This window comes from Callospermophilus lateralis, chromosome 10 (assembly GCF_048772815.1).
Source record: "Callospermophilus lateralis isolate mCalLat2 chromosome 10, mCalLat2.hap1, whole genome shotgun sequence".
Taxonomy (NCBI): domain Eukaryota; kingdom Metazoa; phylum Chordata; class Mammalia; order Rodentia; family Sciuridae; genus Callospermophilus; species Callospermophilus lateralis.
The window spans coordinates 100,382,868-100,402,076 of record NC_135314.1 but is presented as its reverse complement, the minus strand read 5'-3'; the positions used below and the strand labels follow the sequence as shown (position 1 = coordinate 100,402,076).

Genomic DNA, 19,209 nt, shown 5'->3' with positions numbered 1-19,209 from the left:
ACAAGCTGTCCACGAGGGCGGAAGAGTCCTGGTCCTATCCTGAGGTAGTTCGCCTCCTCCATCATCGCTCACAGCACCGCCTCCTGGCTGATCGCCAGGAGCTGTCCCAGCCACAGAAAGCAGGCAGCCACGCCCTACAATTACCTAGATCACAAATTTTTCAAGTTACTGCTTGAACACAAAGCATTTTCACACCATTTGTTTCTTCGCACATGTACTTAGAGTAATAATGTTTAACTCATTCCATCATCATTACTACCCCCTTTCCACCTCCCTTTTCCTCCCTCCCCTTTTCCCTATTTAAAGTTTCTCCATTCCTCCCATGCTCCCCACACCACAATTGCCATTATGAATCAGCATTCTCATATTAAAGAAAACATTCATCATTTGGTTTTTTTGGGATTGGCTTACTTCACTTAGCATTATATTCTCCAACTCATGTCATTTACCTGAAAATTCCATGATTTTATTCTCTTTTAATGCTGAGTAATGTTCCATTGGGTATATATACCAAAGTTTCCCTATCCATTCATCTACTGAAGGGCATGTGGGTTGGTTCTACAATTTAGCTATTGTAAATTGTGCTGCTATAAACATTGATAAACAGGCTGTGTCCCTGTAGTATGTGTTTTTAAGTCCTTTGGGTATAAACTGAGGAGCGGGATAGCTGGGTCAAATGGTGGTTTCATTTCAAGTTTTCCAAGGAATCTCCATAATGCTTTCCAGATTGGCTGCAGGAATTTGCAGTGAATGTGAGAATGTGCCTTTTTTCCCCACATACTTGCTAACAATTATTGTTGTTTGTATTCTCTATAGCTGCCATTTTGACTGGAGTGAGATGAAATCTTAGAGTAGTTTTGATTTGCATTTTTTGAATTGCTAGGAATGATGAACATTTTTTCATGTATGTTGATTGCTTATATATCCTCTTCCGAGAAGTGTCTGTTCAGTCCCTTGGCCCATTTATTGATTGGGTTATTTGTTTTTGTTTGTTTGTTTGTTTGGTGTTAAGGTTTTTGAGTGCTTTATATATCCTAGAGATTAGTGCTCTATCTGATGTGCTTGTGGTAAAGATTTCCTCCTATTTTGTAGGCTCTCTATTCACCTCACTGATTGTTTCTTTTGCTGAGAAGAATCTTTTTAGTTTGAATCCATCCCATTTATTGATTTTTGGTTTTAATTCTTGTGCTTTAGGAGTTTTATTAAGGAAGTTGGGGCCTAATCTGACATGATGAAGACTTGGGCCTGGTTTTTCTTCCATTAGGTGCAAGATCTCTGGTTTAATTCCTAGATCTTTGATCCACTTTGAATTGCATTTTGTGCATGATGAAAGATAGAGGTTTAATTTTATTTTGTTACACATGGATTTCCAGTTTTCCCAGCACCATTTGCACTTCCAAACACATTCTATGAGGCAAATATCATCCTGATTCCAAAACCAGACAAAGACATGTCAAAAAAAGAAAACTTCAGAACAATATCTCTAATGAATATAGATGCAAAAATTCTCAATAAATTTTTGGCAAATTGAATACAAAAACCTATCAAAAAAATTGTGCACCATGATCAAGTAGGGTTCATCCCAGGGATACAAGGTCAGTTCAACATACAGAAATCAATAAATGTAATTCATCACATCAATAGACTAAAAGATAAAAATCATATGATCATTTCACTAGATGCAGTGAAAGCATTTGATAAAATACAGTATTCCTTCCTGATCAAAACTCTAGAAAAACTAGGGCTATCAGGAACATACCTCAACATTGTAAAGGCTATCTATGTTAAACCCCAGGCCAACATCATTCTAAATGGAGAAACATTGAAAATTCCCTCTAAAATCTGGAGCAAGACAGGGATGTCCTCTTTCACCACTTCTATTTAACATACACTTTGAAACTCTAGCCAGAGCAATCAGACAAAAGAAATTAAATTGATATGGATAGGAAAATAAATTATCACTATTCTCACATTATATGATTCTATACCTAGAAAACCCAAAATATTCCACCAGAAATCTCCTGGAACTAATAAATGAATTCAGCAAAGTTGCTGTATATAAAACCAACACCCACAAATCAAAGTCATTTCTGTACCTCAGTGACAAATCCTCTGAAAGAGAAACTACAAGCCCATTTGCAATAGCCTCCCCAAAAAAATACTTGGGAAAAAATTTAACGAAAGAGGTAAAAGACCTCTATAATGAAAACTACAGAATGCTAAAGAAAGAAATTAAAGAAGACCTTGGAAGGTGGAAAGTTCTACTTTGTTCTTGCATGGGTAGAATTAATGTTGTCAAAATGACCATACTACCAAAAGCTCTATACAGAGTCAATGCACTACCAATAAAAATCTCAATGACATTCCTCAGAGAAATAAAAAGGTAATCATGAAATTCATCTGGAAAAATAAGAGACCAAGAATAGCAAAAGTAGTACTTAGCTAGAAGAGTGAAGCTGGTGGCATTACTATTTCAGATCTTAAACTATACTACAGAGCAATAGTAACAAAAACAGCCTGGTATTGGCACCAAAATACACTTGTAGACCAATGGTTCAAAATAAAACACACAGAGACTAACTCACATAACTACATTATCTTATATTAGACAAAGGTACCAACAGTATATGTTGGAGAAAAGATAGCCTCTTCAACTTTGTTATTCTTATCAGATGACCAAATCACAGAAAAGTGTAGCATCTTCCTCGTGTGTTCTTGTGCCTGAATCTTTGTAAAATTGAATTATTTTTTGTTATTTTCTTCATTATGTTGTTAGATTATTCACTTTTTAAGAATGTTTTACTAAATGTATCAAGAAGGAATACAAATGTGTTAAATGTTTAAAGATTCTACAACTATTGTATATCAAATTAATAAGAAATGTATTTATTTAACTTATATTTCCCTTTGGATTTGGTGTGATGTATACTTAAAATATTTTATTATAAAATAATATTTAGCTTCTATATTTTACCAATTTAAACAGTACCTACAAGGTCTCAATCATACTTTTCTTTCTTTTCAAACTTTTGTATTTAGTTATTCTTTTGGACCACCAGAAAAATGTGTTTTTCAAAGGAGTTTCCAAAAGAGAATCTAACAAATAAAATATTAACCTTTATACTAAATATTTTAATTAAATTTATTTCATGTTTGAAGAATACTAAAATATACTAGCATAAAATAATGTAATGAATATTAAATAATGAACATGTGTTGATATTATAAGATAGTATTATGATGGACAAATGTACTCAGGTATTTCTTCAGAAAATATTTAATCTAAATAAATAAGAAATCCATATAAATATTAAAATTTCTTCTTATATTTTTTTTCATAGGATGCAATTCTATTAAACGTTTAATGTTGGCATCCACTGACAATCCTGGGATTGATGGGAATTATGTACCAGGTTGAGAGTGTTAATCCCCTTAAACCCAGGTGTCATATAACTTTCCATCAAGGCTAGAAAGATAGTCAATGAACAATTAGGCTCAGAGATTTATAACAATGGCTAAAAGAATATGGTATACCTAGGGGCAAAAAGAGACAACTAAAGAGGTCCCAAGTTAATATTTATAATCAAAAGAAAAGAAAGCATTAATGAAGAATCAGGAGAATGAGGAGTAATCTCAAAGGATATACATGATTCTTTCCTCTATTTCTAAATCTGAGACAATATTCAATTCCATAGTCCACTGATAAAAAAAAAAATGGCTTTGTTCCTAGCATAGGACTCTAAGATACCACGTTAAGTATATACTATAAATATTTTCACAATCCCTTCTTTTCAAAAGATTTTCACCCTATTGACTGAGTGAGAAAGAAATATCTGGATATTTTGAAGAATTTTGGACACAGTATTGGAGTTGACATTGGTAGTTGTAGGAATAAAATAACCATATGACTCTTCTGCTAGCGTGAGTATATGAATAACTAGGGAGAATAGAATGCTGATGATATTTTGACTTATATATCTGTAGACCTATTTGCCTGTCCTTTCTCTTGTTACTAAGAGGGTAATTGCTACTGACATGGTTGAAATTTGAAACAACCTCCACATGAAGTCCTTGGATTTTGGAGTGAAGAGTGTACCTTTGGAAGGCCAAGTAATATCCTCAAAAAATTTCACCTCCAAGGCCAAAGTGGTAATTCTCCAACAATATCTTTTGTTGAATTGAGGGAAAAAAACAACATTTACTATTATCTTCAAAGATCTGGGGATTTTAAGGTTAGAATTGCCTATCATATCTCTATTTGATTCACTGGTCTGGTCTAAAATGGGAAAAAAAAAATCTGAGTGTACCCCAGAGGATTACTATAAATGACTGAAAGTTTATTTGAGCAATAGTACTGATCACAGCTTCTGGGATTGGTTATGCTGTTATATTGTAGAGTGGCATATGCTGTGTGATCATTGATTTGGCTAATGTATTATTCTTCTACACCAGTCAGAAAAGCTTAAAAAGTACTTCACATTCATATGGAACAGATAATAATATTCACTGACAATTTTGACCTGGATAATACCAGGTCAAACTCTTCTCCTCTCTGTCATAATATGTATTTTCTGCCAAACATAAAATTGATCACTGGTGAATTCATGATGATTGTGCAAAATGAGCAAGCCTCCTCATTATGTCTTCTCTTTGAAGAAAGCACAATAATTCATTTCCCTACTCCTAAGCTATTTTTACCAATAAACTCAAGTAAAGAAAATAATATGAGAAAAACTCCTTTATATGAGGACCACCTTTTCCCAGTTTTCCAGAATTAAAATAGCTTTATGTTAGACAAAACCACAAAAGAATAATATAAATGTTACACACCATTATAAAGCTTCATTTTAACTAAAGTAATGCTTAAATGTTTTTTAATGTTTATACAAGATGTGACATTTTGGAATCAACACTTTTACAATCATTCTTAATAAGCTCTTGACATGTTTGTCTTGTTCAAGAACTCTTAAAAATGAATGTAATGTGTTCTCTTTAAAAAAAGCCTCACTCAGTGTGTGTGTATATGTGTGTGTCTCAATATATATTAAAAAATATACAAAATAGTGTATTTAACTTGTTATGTTCGAGTTCAGAACCCCCAAAAGACCACCAGAGACCAAGATCGATGTAAGCAGCAAAGAGGTGTTTATTGTGAGCTAGCTCGGTCCTCTTCCACATAGCAACTGGTGATGCTGAGAGGCCCTGAGCCCATGGTTTGCAGCAGTTTTATACACTCTTTGGGGAAGGTAGGGACTTCACATACACCATAGCACCTCTTAGCAAATCATCACACACCACGGGGAAATCATAAAACAACTCTAAAATATGATTAGCGCATTCACTGGTGGGAAAAGTTGGGTAAGGGTGATTGGTTAGTGCAAGAGGGGGATTCATTTGAACTGATTGGTTTAAGCCATGAGGGGAGTACTGCTGAACTACATGGTTTCCCAACATGTTATCAACCACCATAAACTACTGGGAGGGTCATCTGGCATCCCAGGTATTTTCCCTGTCTCATGCTGATTGGTGGTTGCTATGGGTCCTCACCTAGTCTGACTGAGTCAGGGACACATGGCACCACAGATCTCTTCTGTTATTTATAGATAAACAACTCAGCAGGGTGGGTATGTGCTTTGGAGTGCTCTGTGGGTTTTTCCAAGGACAAGGGTCAGGACCCCTTCCTTGGACAGGCTTTGCTCTGAGATAGAGGCTGGTTTCTCAAACTTTGGTGAATATTTGTCAAGAAATATGTATACCAATTATATATCAATCATCCATAAAGTATACTAAGATGAATCTATTTCTATATATATTTATTTATTTATCCAATGTTTATAATGCCAATGTACAAATGTCTTGCTTAACCTGAGTAGTAAAGTATGGTTTATTGTTAGAATAAAATCAATGTGCTTTGTCTTTCTACATTGAGTTATATATGCTGAAATTTAACATGCACTAAAATCTGCATTTTTTAATAGAAAAATTAAATTTGTGGATTTTGGTTTTTCAATTATTTTTTGAGTTTCTGATTTGTTAAATACTTTTATTTTTAGTTTTATAAAAAGTATTTATCTAAGAACTTTTTTCTATATGAATTGATTCTCCAAATGGTTCTCCTATAATCATTTAGTTGCTTTGCCCAGACTCTTCCACCAACAGCCAACCTATGACAGCAATCATGATGTTGATACCACCAGTTATTGATGAGGAGTCCTGCTACCCCACATATTGAAGTTTGAATATTAGAGAAGCACACAGAGGCAAACATATGAAGCAGGGTTTATTTTAAAAGGGGGTAACATAGACTTCTCCTGTGAGGGACAAGGGGGCCACAGCTGGTATCAGGTATCCCAAAGAGCGAGGTGTTCTGCCCTTTTTATATGTCCTAGGATTCCTTTGTTCTCCTGCTTTTCCCCTTATCTTTCTCCTTCCTGCATACCTGCATAGGCCCAGGAATGCTTAGTGGGATGGCTGAATGGTGGGAAATGCATGGGCTGAAGGAAGAAGGGCAGGGTGGAGTAGCCAAGGACACATTAACAACCCTATAGCTCCCTGTAGGGAGGGGAAATCCTGGGACAGGTTACCTTGCCAACAGGTTGGAGCAGGGGCAGCTTCTCCAACTTCCCAGACTCATTCAAATTGGTCTCCTAGATCTGATCTGACTCAATTTACCTATCTACACTGACTGCCTGTCTAATTCTGGTTTCAATGTGATCTCCTAAGATCTCTAAAAAATAGATACTATCATTATTTAAAGAAATGTGTGAAAAAACTGAGGCCAAGGGAGCTCAAATTATTTGTCTAGTGTTCCCCTGCCAGTTACTAGCTGGATTAAGATTTGAGTAAAGAAAATATGATTTTAAAACTTGTTTTCTGAAAAAAGTAAGTTCATAAATTTGATTATTTTCAACCCCAAGTTCTCCTAAAAGTGACTCAAAAAATAAAATATGCAAGAAAGTGGAAGAGTCTGTAATGCAACTAATAACTTTTAAGTGTTTGTAGATAATAAAAAGGAGAACATATCAACTGTAGATAGAACGTAAGAAATATATATGTTTTCTCCTTTCAGGAAAAATCAGAGGACACTCCAAATGCTTTTTAGTACATGTTATTATCAGGTGTGAGATCAAATAAATTAATTAATTATTTAAATTTAAAAATTAAGGTACTCATCTGCTAGTACATTTGAGTACCCAAGCTGCTAATCTTATCCTCACAAATCCACCAACTATTAACATTTAAAACAAAACCAATATTTTTCAAAGGCCCCCCGGGGACTATCTTTGCTTTCAGGAGTTCTGCCCAGGATGCAGTCTTGTATGATAACTATGTTTAACCTGATGATATACCACTTTTTTTCCTACTTGGACTTTAGCCATGACAGAGAAGGATAAGTAAAAGAATCTGGGCATTTTCATTTTGGATTGTAGTGGTTTTAAAGATGTTCAGAATAAAAATACAGCAAGTTCTTGTTACATATTCATAATATTTATATACTAGAAGGGTAAAAAGTGAAAGACCCCAGCCCAGAAACCCCAGGCCCCATTGTGAAACCATCAGGGCGTGTTGCTGACCCACTAAACACCGGAGAGGTCTATCTGTTAATCAGTTAAGGGTAGTCTATTGTGAGAGGACAGGATGGTTGGAAAAGAACAAAAAAACCAGGTCCCAGGGCATTCTTAGGCAAATAGGAACTGATAACATAAAGTGAAGAACAACTTTGCCCTTTAGGTAATCTATATGCTGGGTTCAAAATAACCAATAAGAAACCTGTTGCTTACCGCGCGTGCGAAATCTGCCCCATTATGTGCCAGTTCACCAAAGCTCCGGCTGAGGTTTTGCTGAGCACCCGCAGGCGTCTGTGTCTGAATAAACCTCTTGCGTTTGCAGCCAGTGTCTCGTGCGTCTTTCTTGGACAGGGAATCGGTGGGTCTTTCAAAAGTATACTCTATAGAGGAAACAGTAAGGTAAAGGGAAAATAAGATATTAGTAATTAAATTATCCTTCAATGTTATAAAATAGTCTATTTCAAGCTCTGTAGGTAAAATAAACAATTTTGAATTTTGGATTATAGACCCAACCAAATTTCAAGAATTAATAGGGAGAGATATATCTATAAGCATGCACTGTCTCAAGAATTTACCAAAATAGATGGGATCTCTGAATTAAGGGTAGGGAGAAATAATTCAAGATGGAATGTGACATATGACTGAAGAAATTGGAAAGTATAATGTACAATTGAATAATGAAAATGAGGACAGAATGACAAGAAAAATGGATTTGGAATATTCTATTAAGTCCACTATACTTGTCTAAGGATGGCATTTTTCAGTGTGACTTCACTTACACTATTATGTAGCAGGGTACGTAATATTTATATAAGTACAAATGGTGGAACCTAATTATTTTAAAATACTAATATGGTCCAAAATTAGAGAATTTTTGCAACATGTTTTTCATGGAAATCTTAAATTTTTAATTAACAAAACCTGGTGGTATACTGTCAAGAAGGGAATGTGAATGTCATGTGGTCTGATTTCTTAATATTTCATGATAAATAATTCTTAATATTTCATGAGAAAAACAACATCTCTAAAGTTGGTCAATAGAGGTAAAAAGCATTGATTATTTTATTAAAATCCTACAACCACAAATGATTCAACTAATAAATAAGAATATAACAAAATGGTAAATAGAATCAGAGATTAGTTTATGTGTTATTAGTTTATAGTGACAATGGATCCTGTTTAAATATTATAAATACATAATTGTGATAGAATAAAATATCAGGTTAATTTATGTGAAGGACTGTGTGGAGACATCATGAGGAAATGAAGAGCCACTGAGCTACATGAAGGAGGTCAGAGAAAATTGATCAACCAAGAGAACTAAGAATCTAGAAATGGGACCCCAATTTAGGTCATTTAACCAATACCCAGGCACTTGAGCCATCTAACATAGGTGACAAATATACAAGTGAAGAAGACATCTTGGATATTCTCACTAAGAAGAAGCCATTTGGTGTAGAAAAAATCTACAGAATTGTGAGAAAAAAATATAATGTATATTTTTTAAAATACAAAATCTGGCATGGTCTCTTACTCTCAATAGATACCAATAATAGAAATTTGTATCAAAAGTGATTACTTTTATAACAAAAATGTATAAGTCACTGGCTTTAGGATCAATTAGCAGCAGATTCCAGTGGTTCATGAGAAGATAGTAGAACACAGAAGAAATTCGTCAGGTTGTGAGAGAATGTTTGACAACACCAGAGTCTGTAGTAATGTGGAAAATAAAAGTAAACAAATACAAAAATGTGTGTGTGTGTGTGTGTGTGTGTGTATGCATGTAGACATACTTGTGCATATACACACACACACATATGTATATAGTTATATGTGTTTGTGTGAGTGTGTGTGTGACCTATTATTTTAGGGTTAGCTAAGGAAACTAAGGAAATTTTTAGGCAGAAGAGTGAAAGCTCATCACTCATTAAAAAAAAAAAAAAAAAAAAGTAAGACAAGAGAAGAATTAAAGAAGTTAGTGTTTATTTTTCAATCATTTCTCATTGAAAATTTTCCGACAGTTTACTGCAGAGATGGAAAATAGATGTACCTCTAATTCATAAATGCACTAGAGAGGAACAGGAAGAGGAAGGCCTCAAAGTAAATAAAATCCTAGGGCAAAGATATATTGTAAGCTGTCACAAACAAAATCTGTCCTCTCTGTCAAGATCATATCAACAATGTGAATGAAGAACGCTTCTGATGGGAATGCTGCATAAGAGTTCCTACGTTCAATAATTGTGCTTCTGAGAAAATCTGAAGTGCTTGCTTCAAAACCCTCTAAACTAAAGAGGAGACTGCTATAATCTCAAGAATTTTGTCCCATAGTATCCTGACTCATGAGTAGATGAAGATAGGCGTCTATTTATCTGTTTTGTAGTGTGACTCTTTTATTTTTTTCCTGCTGAAAGAAATATAAATTGCTATGTAGGAACTCATAATATTTTTGAGAAATTTATCATCCTGGACTAAATATATCAGTTATCCGGAACACAATAAAAGGAGCTTCTGGGCAGTCTAAATCTTATGAGCAGAAATCAAGATGAGAAAACTAGTATAGTATTGATAATTCAGAGGGTGGAGCCAAGAAAAAACAGAAGAATGAGTGGAAGAGCCATTCAGAATCACTCCTAGGGAACAAAATAAAACCATAATCCAGGAACTGAAGACATGTTCAGACTCTCCTCCATAACTTGTTATTTATGTGGATGCTCACACCCAATAAACAGAGAAGGGAAGATCAGAAGTTCACTGTATTAGACAAGGAGGAATAAAGGGAAAGGAGGGAGTATTGCAATAGGAAAAACACTAGAATGAACTGGACATAATTTTCCTATGTATATATATGAATACACAACCTGTGTAATTCCACATCATGTTCAATTACAAAAATGTGATCTTAATTAGAATGTATGTATAGTTTGTCAAAGTATATTCCACTATTATGTATATCTAAATATGATAAGAATAAGAACAAAAACCTAAGGGATGGTAGCTCAGTGATAGAGCTTGCCTAACCCATATGAGGCCCTGGGTTCAATCCTCAGCATCATAAGTAAATGAATAAAATAAATGTATTATGGCCACCCCCCCCCCCAAAAAAAAAAAACATTAAAAAAAAAAAAAACTAAACCTAAACCAGTTTAGAAACTGGAGATGAGTGCAGACTGTCCTCCAGAACATCAATGGCTCAGTGACTGATATGTCCACTCATTTTCACCCTTTACGAATAGACATATTTTTAAGTCCCTGCCTAAAACTTGCATGTTGAGTATCAGGTATATGAACAGATACCCCATCTTTTTAAATCATAAGTATTCAAATCAAGAAGAGCCACAACTGGGAAATCTCCCTTGTACCTGTTCATAATTTCTATCACAGGACTCAGGAATTTAAGCCTGAGCCTGGTGTCATAAATCCTTAAGAGTTTCCGAGTCTTGAAGATTGTGAGTATATTTTGCATTAAGAGGGGAATACAAAGAATTTTTGACCAGTTGTTGGACTGTGAATGAAAGAAATAATCATGACCCTCATCACTTTCCCATTCAGAAAAATAATTTATTTGTCCAGATCTACATCTGGTCTATGCTTGTGTCTGGCTTTTATTAATAGAATACTTTGATTTCAGGTTTATCACAGAGAACAAACACTTTTAACTTACTTTCTTGTTCTTGAGAACTTCAAGCCTCTCTGTAAAAGTTTTGAGTATCTTAATGGAGAAACCATGTGAAGATATATCCTGGAAATAGGAATATAAACTACATGGAGAAGAACTAAAAAATTCAGTGGTAATGAAAAATAAAAATCAAAATTTGAGCCGAAATTGAATCATTCTATCAGCAGCCACCAAGTAGAGTAATTTAAGTTAAAATGATGGACATATGAATGAAGTAATTTTTTTTTTTTTTTTTTTTTTAACCAAGGGGAGTTGCAGTTTATTTACACCAGCAGCCATGGGGGCAGACAGAATACACGGTGTTTTAGTTACCTTTACAGGATGGATTACCTATGCAAAAATAAAAATCTCAAGACCACAGGACAGCCTGTGCCCCACCTCCCTCCCCCAATGACCCAGCATGTGGTAATGCCAGGCCGGTGGCCCCTGGAAAAGGGGAGGGGGAGGGGGAGCAGTGATGCATGGAAGGAAAAGCCACCAGCCATGGAAATTATTACAGAATACCCTGCCACACACTCAGACCCATGATAGGATACAGGGCAGAAGACACACAGCTGGGGCAGGGAAGATGGGAATTGAAACCCACACAGCCTGCTGTTAGAGGGAGGGGGCGGGGAGCTCCTAGCCCTGTTCACTTGGTAGGGAGGGGGCACTCTCCCCAGGAGGGAAAGGGTTTGCCCTCAGGGTCTCTGCTGGACCAAGCCCATCTCTTACTCAGCCTGGGCAGGGAGCACTGCCCTGAGGGTGGGCCAGGGAACAATGGGGAAGGTTATGTGGACAAACCAGTTTCCAAAGTACTCCCCACGTTTCCCTCCTCTGAGAGAGGGAAAGTGGGAGGCCTCAGGGAAAAGGGTTTGTTAGGGCCTGAGACACAGCTGCCTCTTAGAAGGGAGAGTGGCCCTAGGCCTTCCTCCCTTCACCTTCAACCAACTCTCAAAACTGAATGAAGTAATCTTTATCATTCATTCCCAGCAGACACAATGGAATAGAATTGAACTCTGTATCCAAATTCCTGACCAGCACGTTTGTGAAAAATCATTCAATCATTGTTATTTTAAAACCTGATTTAATATTTTTATTTATGCCATCAATAGATAACCAAAACATGTCTAGTATTCAAAGATATAATGGTCAATACAGAAATATTACATTTCTTTTATAATTCAGAATGTTGAGGACAACAGAAAAGCAGAGTAGATGAGATATAAGGATTGTTATTTTTCAATTTGTTCTATTACATTTTAATATTTCATATGTTGATGTATATTTACTAAAGTCTGTTTAAAATTTATTTTATTATTATTTTTTTAATAAAAACATTTATTTTTTATTTTATACAGAACACCCTGAAGTCTGTATCATGACTTGAGAGTCACCCAGGGGTTTACAGTGTGTCCATCTCAACAGTGTGGTTCTGGGGTTTGGGGATCCACACAAATACAGGCAGGAGTTTTGAAGGAAGAAAGGGGCACAACAGGAGTGTATCTCAATCCTTTCTCAAAGAAAAGACAGTAGAGCATTCTGAGTCACTGAAAACCTTTGCAAATGGGGCTTCTAAAACAAACACTGTACTGCAAGCTCTTGGGATGGGGCAGGAAAAGACATTGATAAATAAGGGAACATTTTCTTGTGACAGGATGAGGAAGGTCTACTACTCTTTTGAGTGCCCCCAGTGCTAAGACCTGATACTTGAAGGAAGTCATATCCAATCTTGAATAATTTCTCTGTTCAAAAAGAAATGCTAGTACCCCTGGGACCAGATCATAAAGGAACTGGCCATTCCTGAGCCCATGGTTCTATGCCCCACAGTGTATTAACACAGGAGAAAAAGAAGTCATTGTAGTGGCTTATGTTCTGTGGAAGTAAAAAGTTTAATTCACATTAAGCACTGATAAAGCCAAATGACTGGAAAAGACCACAGATCTGACAAACCTGCTAAAAGAGGTCTCTGGTAGAGAACAAGAAGGGAAGGTCCAGAGCATCCTCAGCTTGAGGCATAGCAGGTATAGAAAGTCTGGAAGAAGGCATTAAAATAGTGGAAAAAATACTATCAGACCTTAACTTTAATGGGATAATTTTTTAAAAAAGAAACTTTGGGTATCATTTGTCAACAAATGTCACACCTTTATGGTCACTTAGCAGCGTTAAAAAAAAAAAAAAAAATTGCCACAGTATGTCTAGCTAACCAAGAGGTCTTGCTAGGAAGTGTTTGTGTACATAGGAGAGGGCCATGGGGCTTGGTATAGCTGATGATCCAACATGATTCCTATGGAAACAGAAGGGAAAGAGTCCTGGCTTGCTGGCCCAGAGGGCTGGGCAGATAAAAGCAAAGACTCCAGAGTGACTGCAGATTCTTTGCAACATGCTTTGACTCAGGGAAGTGGAGTCATATTCTCACTCCAGAGAAGGTAGGGGGCCAAACCTAACCCATACCACATGCATTAGTCCTGGTTATCCTATAGTTGATGGGCAACTTGTACCAGGAAGGAAAGGGAACTGGTTAGGGAAGAAGGGGTCACTTTTCATCTTTTAAAGTCTTAATTTATATTTTAACTTCAAACGTTATTTTCAGTGCCTCAGATACAATTTAATCTTAAATCTTTAAAGGCCCCCGAAACAAATCAAAAGTATACTTTTTTTAAGCTTCCTCATCTTCGGTAGTCAGTTTTCCCCCAGTCTCCAGTTTTACCCTGACTTAGAGTCCACAAACTTCATCAAACCATCCGTGCTCATGGACTTGGGCCTTTCTAAAGGGAAGCCTAGGGCTCGGCTCCAGATGAGCTGTGCCAATACACCCAGTGCCCGTGACACCCCAAAGAGGACTGTGTAGTAATTCATCTCCGTCATGCCATAATACTGGAGCAATACCCCACTGTGAGCATCTACGTTCGGCCAAGGATTCTTAGCCTTTCCCTGCTCCAAGAGGATATTGGGCACAATCTTATACAGCTGAGCAACAAGTTTGAACATAGGGTCATTGGGTAGGTGTTTCAGAGCAAACTCTCGCTGACAAGAATATCGTGGATCTGTCTTCCTTAGAACTGCATGACCATAGCCTGGGACAACCCGTCCTGAATTGAGTGTGTTCCAGATGTAGTCTCTTAACTTTTCATCTGACACATCTTTGTCAGCTTCCTTCTGTAGTTGTGTTAGCCAGACAAGTACTTCCTGATTTGCCAGTCCATGTAGAGGTCCTGCAAGCCCATTCATGGCTGCTGCAAAGGACAGGTAAGGGTCTGAAAGCGCACTGCCCACCAAGTGGCTGGTATGGGCACTTACATTGCCACCTTCATGGTCACTGTGGATGGTGAGGTATAAACGCATGAGCTCAGTGAACTGAGCATCAGTATAGCCTAACATGTTGGTGAAATTGTGGGACCAGTCCAGCTTAGAGTCAATGGCCCCAATACTGCTGCCCTCCCGGTAGAGATTCCGGTAGATCTTTGCAGCAACACAAGGTAGTTTTGCGATGAGATCCATACAATCTTCATATATTAACTCCCAGTACTTGGTACGGTTAATACCCTCTGCATATGCCCGGGCAAAGTTACTTTCACTATTGAGGGCAGTAATGACTGCACTGAGTTGAGACATGGGGTGTAGGTTGGTGGGAAAGTTGTCCAGCATGGTGACCACATGAGAAGGCAGAGCTGCCCGCTTTGCCCACTCCTTTGAAAGCCAAGATACCTGTTCCTCTGTTGGGATCTGTCCAGTTACCAGCAGCCAAAATAAGCCCTCAGGAAGGGGTTCTTCCCCACCCTTAGCCTTAGGCAGTAATTTCTGGCATTCAGGGATACTATGGCCTCTGAATCAGATGCCCTCATCGGGATCAAGAACTGACGTTTCATATACAAGTCCCTTCATGCCTCTCATGCCACCATACATCATGTCCACAGTAATTTGGCCCACCACTGTCTTGCCATGTTGCTGCCTGAATGCCTTAATTCTGGCCTGCTCCTTAGGTATCGGGTTGGCCAATATGTCTTTCAAATTCGTGGTAGAAGTACTGGCATGCCGGGCTGCAAGAACAAGACAGGATGCATTCTTGGCTCCCAAGAGCCTTGCGGCCGCAGTGAGTAAAGCCATGGCAGGTAACTCTAGGATCTGATGGGGAGGGAAAGAGGGGAGAGAGATGCGGCAGAAATGGGAGCCGCCGCGGCTGCACCAGAGGCCATGCCAACGGGTAGACCTAAAATTTATTTTTATTTAACAAAATATATTTAAACTTAACTGCCTCTTTTTAGAGATATATTCACTACAAAGTGAAGATAATTAACAAAAGTAGAACAAGATTGTAGGTTCTAAATATACCTTTACATTTGGGAAATAGCTAGTAAAAGGGTGGGTGGGGGGCGTACTAACCAGATAAGTCTGATGTTTTAATATGTACTTATGAATTTCTCAATGTGGCCTACTTAAAATAAAACTATTAACAGGAAAATAAATTTCACTCAACAAATAAGCAGCAAATGTAGTATATTAATATTTAATGTTAATAAGCATACAGTGAAACCTATTTTCATATAAGCTTGGTAGAAAATTAAATTAGTACAAGATATTTTGGAGGTATTTTTTTTAAATGGGTATCTACTTTGACACCAAAATTTCCACTTCAATGTATCTGTTGTAGTTATTCACTGTTCACAAATGTTTTGCTTCTCCTCCTGAATAACCTGTGACATATTACATTTAAGGTAGGCATGACTGAGTAAATATCTATTATTTCTGAGTGAAGCTTTGAGAGCCTGTGTATAATGTTATCATGCTCTTTCTCAGGTCAGTTTCCATCTCTGTTTCGGATGGTTGCTTCTCTAACAACTCAATGTGTTATAATTCTCACAGCCTAGGAAAAAATTGTGCTACCTAAAGAAAGTGAGCTAGAAAGAAATCCTTATGGTGTATATTAGAATTCTTTCTTTCTGCACCATAATCTAATTAAATCCAACTGAATTATTCAGAACACATATAGCTTTATTCTTGAATTTTAAAAAGTTTAACTGCTACATAAAGACATAAAAATCATACAGACTAATGCATCCAAATAATACATGGTGTTGCATCAGTCTGTATGATTTTTATGTCTTTATGTAGCAGTTAAACTTTTTAAAATTCAAACTTTCTCCATTGTACTCCCCACCCATGACCTCCACCCTAGACTCCCTGACCTCTGTTAATTATCGCTCTGTTCTCAACATCCATGTTTTTAGATTCCACATATGAATGAGTAAAATCATGCAATACTAGTCTTTCCATGCCTGGCTTATTTCACTTAACATAGTGATCTCCAGTTTTATCCCAGACATACGCAGTTTTAAGTTATAAGTTTTAAAAATTACGCATATAATATAAATATCTATCTCTATATATTGAGATTTAAAATATATTGTGCAATTAAATTGTATGTAAAACATGAATACATAAAACAAAAATAAATGTTGTTATATGAACCAATGCATATATTAAAACCACAAAGCAAGTTTTTAAGAATAAGGAATTTAAAGTAGAAATCAAAGAAAATTAATGATTTTATCCTTGTCTTCATATTTCCCATATGTAATTAAAATAATCACAAAAGAATAAATGAAAAACAAAACCAAATCAAAAGCCTTCATAAAGATAAAATCTTACACAACACAATTTATTTAAAGGAGATGGCTTTCATCTGTTTATTTGAAAATAAAGAATCTTATGAAAATAAATAATGTTAGTTGAAATAATTAATTTCCAGGAAAGTATATTACAAAATATAAAAATAAAAATTTTTTACCAGCTTTTTTTGTAATATAGATGTCATTTAATTCAATCATTTTGATGTTCTTTGATCGCCAGCCATGAAAAAAGTAGGATTCTGTGGAGAAATATGGAGCACTGCAGAAGTTTGTAAAATAGTAGATACACTAGGATTTATTACACTCATGCCAAAATCATACAGTATTGTGTTATGTAAATTTAAAGAGAGGGGATACTGGGAAACATTAAGTGAGGTGAGCTAGAATAATCCAAACATTTTAAAGTTGAGCGTAGGGAAATGAAGTTCATTGTTACAATTAAGAATCAACAGAAATGCCTAGAATACTTAGAAAGCATCTTTTATCTATATTGAAAGGAATATAATGTATATTTAAAAAGAGTTTAAAAATTGGGGTCTAGCCAGGAGTCCATGCCCGTAATCCCAGTGGCTCCAGAGCTGAAACAGGAAGATCCCAAGTTCAAGACCAGCCTCTTAGCTGGATTATCAATTTAGCAAGGCCCTAAGCAACTTGATGAGACCCAGTCTCAAAATGAAAAGGAAAAGGGCTAGGGATGTAGCTCAGTGATAAATCCCCCTTGGGTTAAATTCCCAGTACCTAAAACAAAACAAAACAAAATTTGGGGGTGAGATTGTAGAAAACTGTCAAACTGATAGGAATTTATTCTAAATTAATCAAGAATTTTATATAATCAGAGCTGTTTTCAGAAAAGTAATCTGCTAATACTGTTGAAGTTTGATCTGAATATAGAAATTACAAGAAAGATATGTCACAGGATTAATAATAACATTTTGGGCGAGATTTACAAGCGATTTAATCTACCAGTATCTATGGGAATACTCTTTTCCAAAGATCATTGGGGATACAAAATTTGTTTGATCTAGAATTGATCAGAGAAGTGGTACCATGCATAAAGGATAAAAAGAGTGCTTGCTTTCCCTACTTCTAATTTAAATTTATACATTATATTATTATTTTAATGTCTCTGAAAAAGACTACAATTATTTTTATTTTATCATAAAAGTAAAAGTTGATGGTTAATTCTATGTTTTCCCTTCTAAATCCAATAATTCAATTTCTCTGTATGTAAATGGTGTCAGAAGTATAAGGTGTTTTAAGAGCCCAAGTTAAACTTGGCTTCCTGTCCAAAGCATCCAGCAACCTGTCCTAAGAGGAAACAAAGGGAGGCAAGTTATGGGTGTTCACAGTACACCTTTTCTAGGGTACTTCTTTTATCTGGCAGGTGCACTAATGCCTCATTGCCTGACTGGAAACCAAGAGTCCTTCACACAGGATGACTGTTTTCATTGCACATCTGCCTGACCATCACTTTGCACTAGGAGCCTAACTTTCTGTTTTCCCTGGTGTTTATGGAAAAACCCCCTTTGGGCTAGACCTCATTTCTTCATATGTAAGGTACAAATTCAATACACTACCACAATCAGGTCAAAGATTTTTATTTACAGATCTCAGGCAGGTATGGGGGAATGGATAAGAAGAGAAGCCCAGACTGTCTTTAGCTCATTTAGACATAAATGAAGAGTCAGGGAAGAAAATGTGGGTCATTGTAAGTTCATAGGCAAATGCCCTAATTGTCAGTTTAAAATAAGTGGGTGGAAAGTGGGGAGCTCGTGCTGCAAAACTAGAGAAATGGCTGTAAGCTTTTATTTATGGCCATAGGCTTGAGTCATTTGGATGTGGTGTGCTACTTCTAATGCATAGGAAACAACTTTGCTGTGTTGTTCTTATTTTATAAGGCTCTTCCTGAAATACTGACTATATTTTAAAGCACCTAAGAATGGATTCATCTATTTGTATTCAATTATAAAATGAGATTTGACCTTGGTCTCTCTTCCACAAGCACTTTAACTTAAATAGAAGGTATTTTGCAGAACTATTTCTTTGATTCAACCTGTCAGCTTTACATTTATGAAATGGATCACAAATGCAATCCCTCCTCACTCCAAGTTTTTTTCTCAGGAGTTCATTCGCATTCAATTATTCTGTTATCTGTCTCTTTCCAATAACTTCTAAAGAAGTGCCCCATCCTTCAAAATTTTCACTAGTTAAAAAATAAGACACAGTACTGTCCTGTTGTACATTTCAAATGAATTGCCCATTACCTTGCTATATGAATTTATATTCAGATACCTGCATTTTTACAAAGGACAAAGAAAATTGTTTTAGCAAAATAATGTATTTCACATAACTCTGT

General features: G+C 36.2%; 1 protein-coding gene across 1 annotated transcript; it reads right to left on the bottom strand.

Moving 5' to 3' along the window:
• Positions 1–13,763: 13,763 nt before the first annotated feature.
• LOC143642198 (citrate synthase, mitochondrial) lies at positions 13,764–15,428 on the bottom strand. Its single transcript, XM_077110406.1, has one exon. It carries the CDS (start codon positions 14,869–14,871, stop codon positions 13,930–13,932), a length of 942 nt encoding a protein of 313 aa, XP_076966521.1. The 5' UTR covers positions 14,872–15,428; the 3' UTR covers positions 13,764–13,929.
• Between the last annotated feature and the right edge of the window lie 3,781 nt (positions 15,429–19,209).

Coding starts and splice junctions, on each gene's coding strand:
- LOC143642198 (XM_077110406.1), bottom strand. CDS start 14,871: ATGCTGGACAACTTTCCCACCAACCTACACCCCATGTCTCAACTCAGT.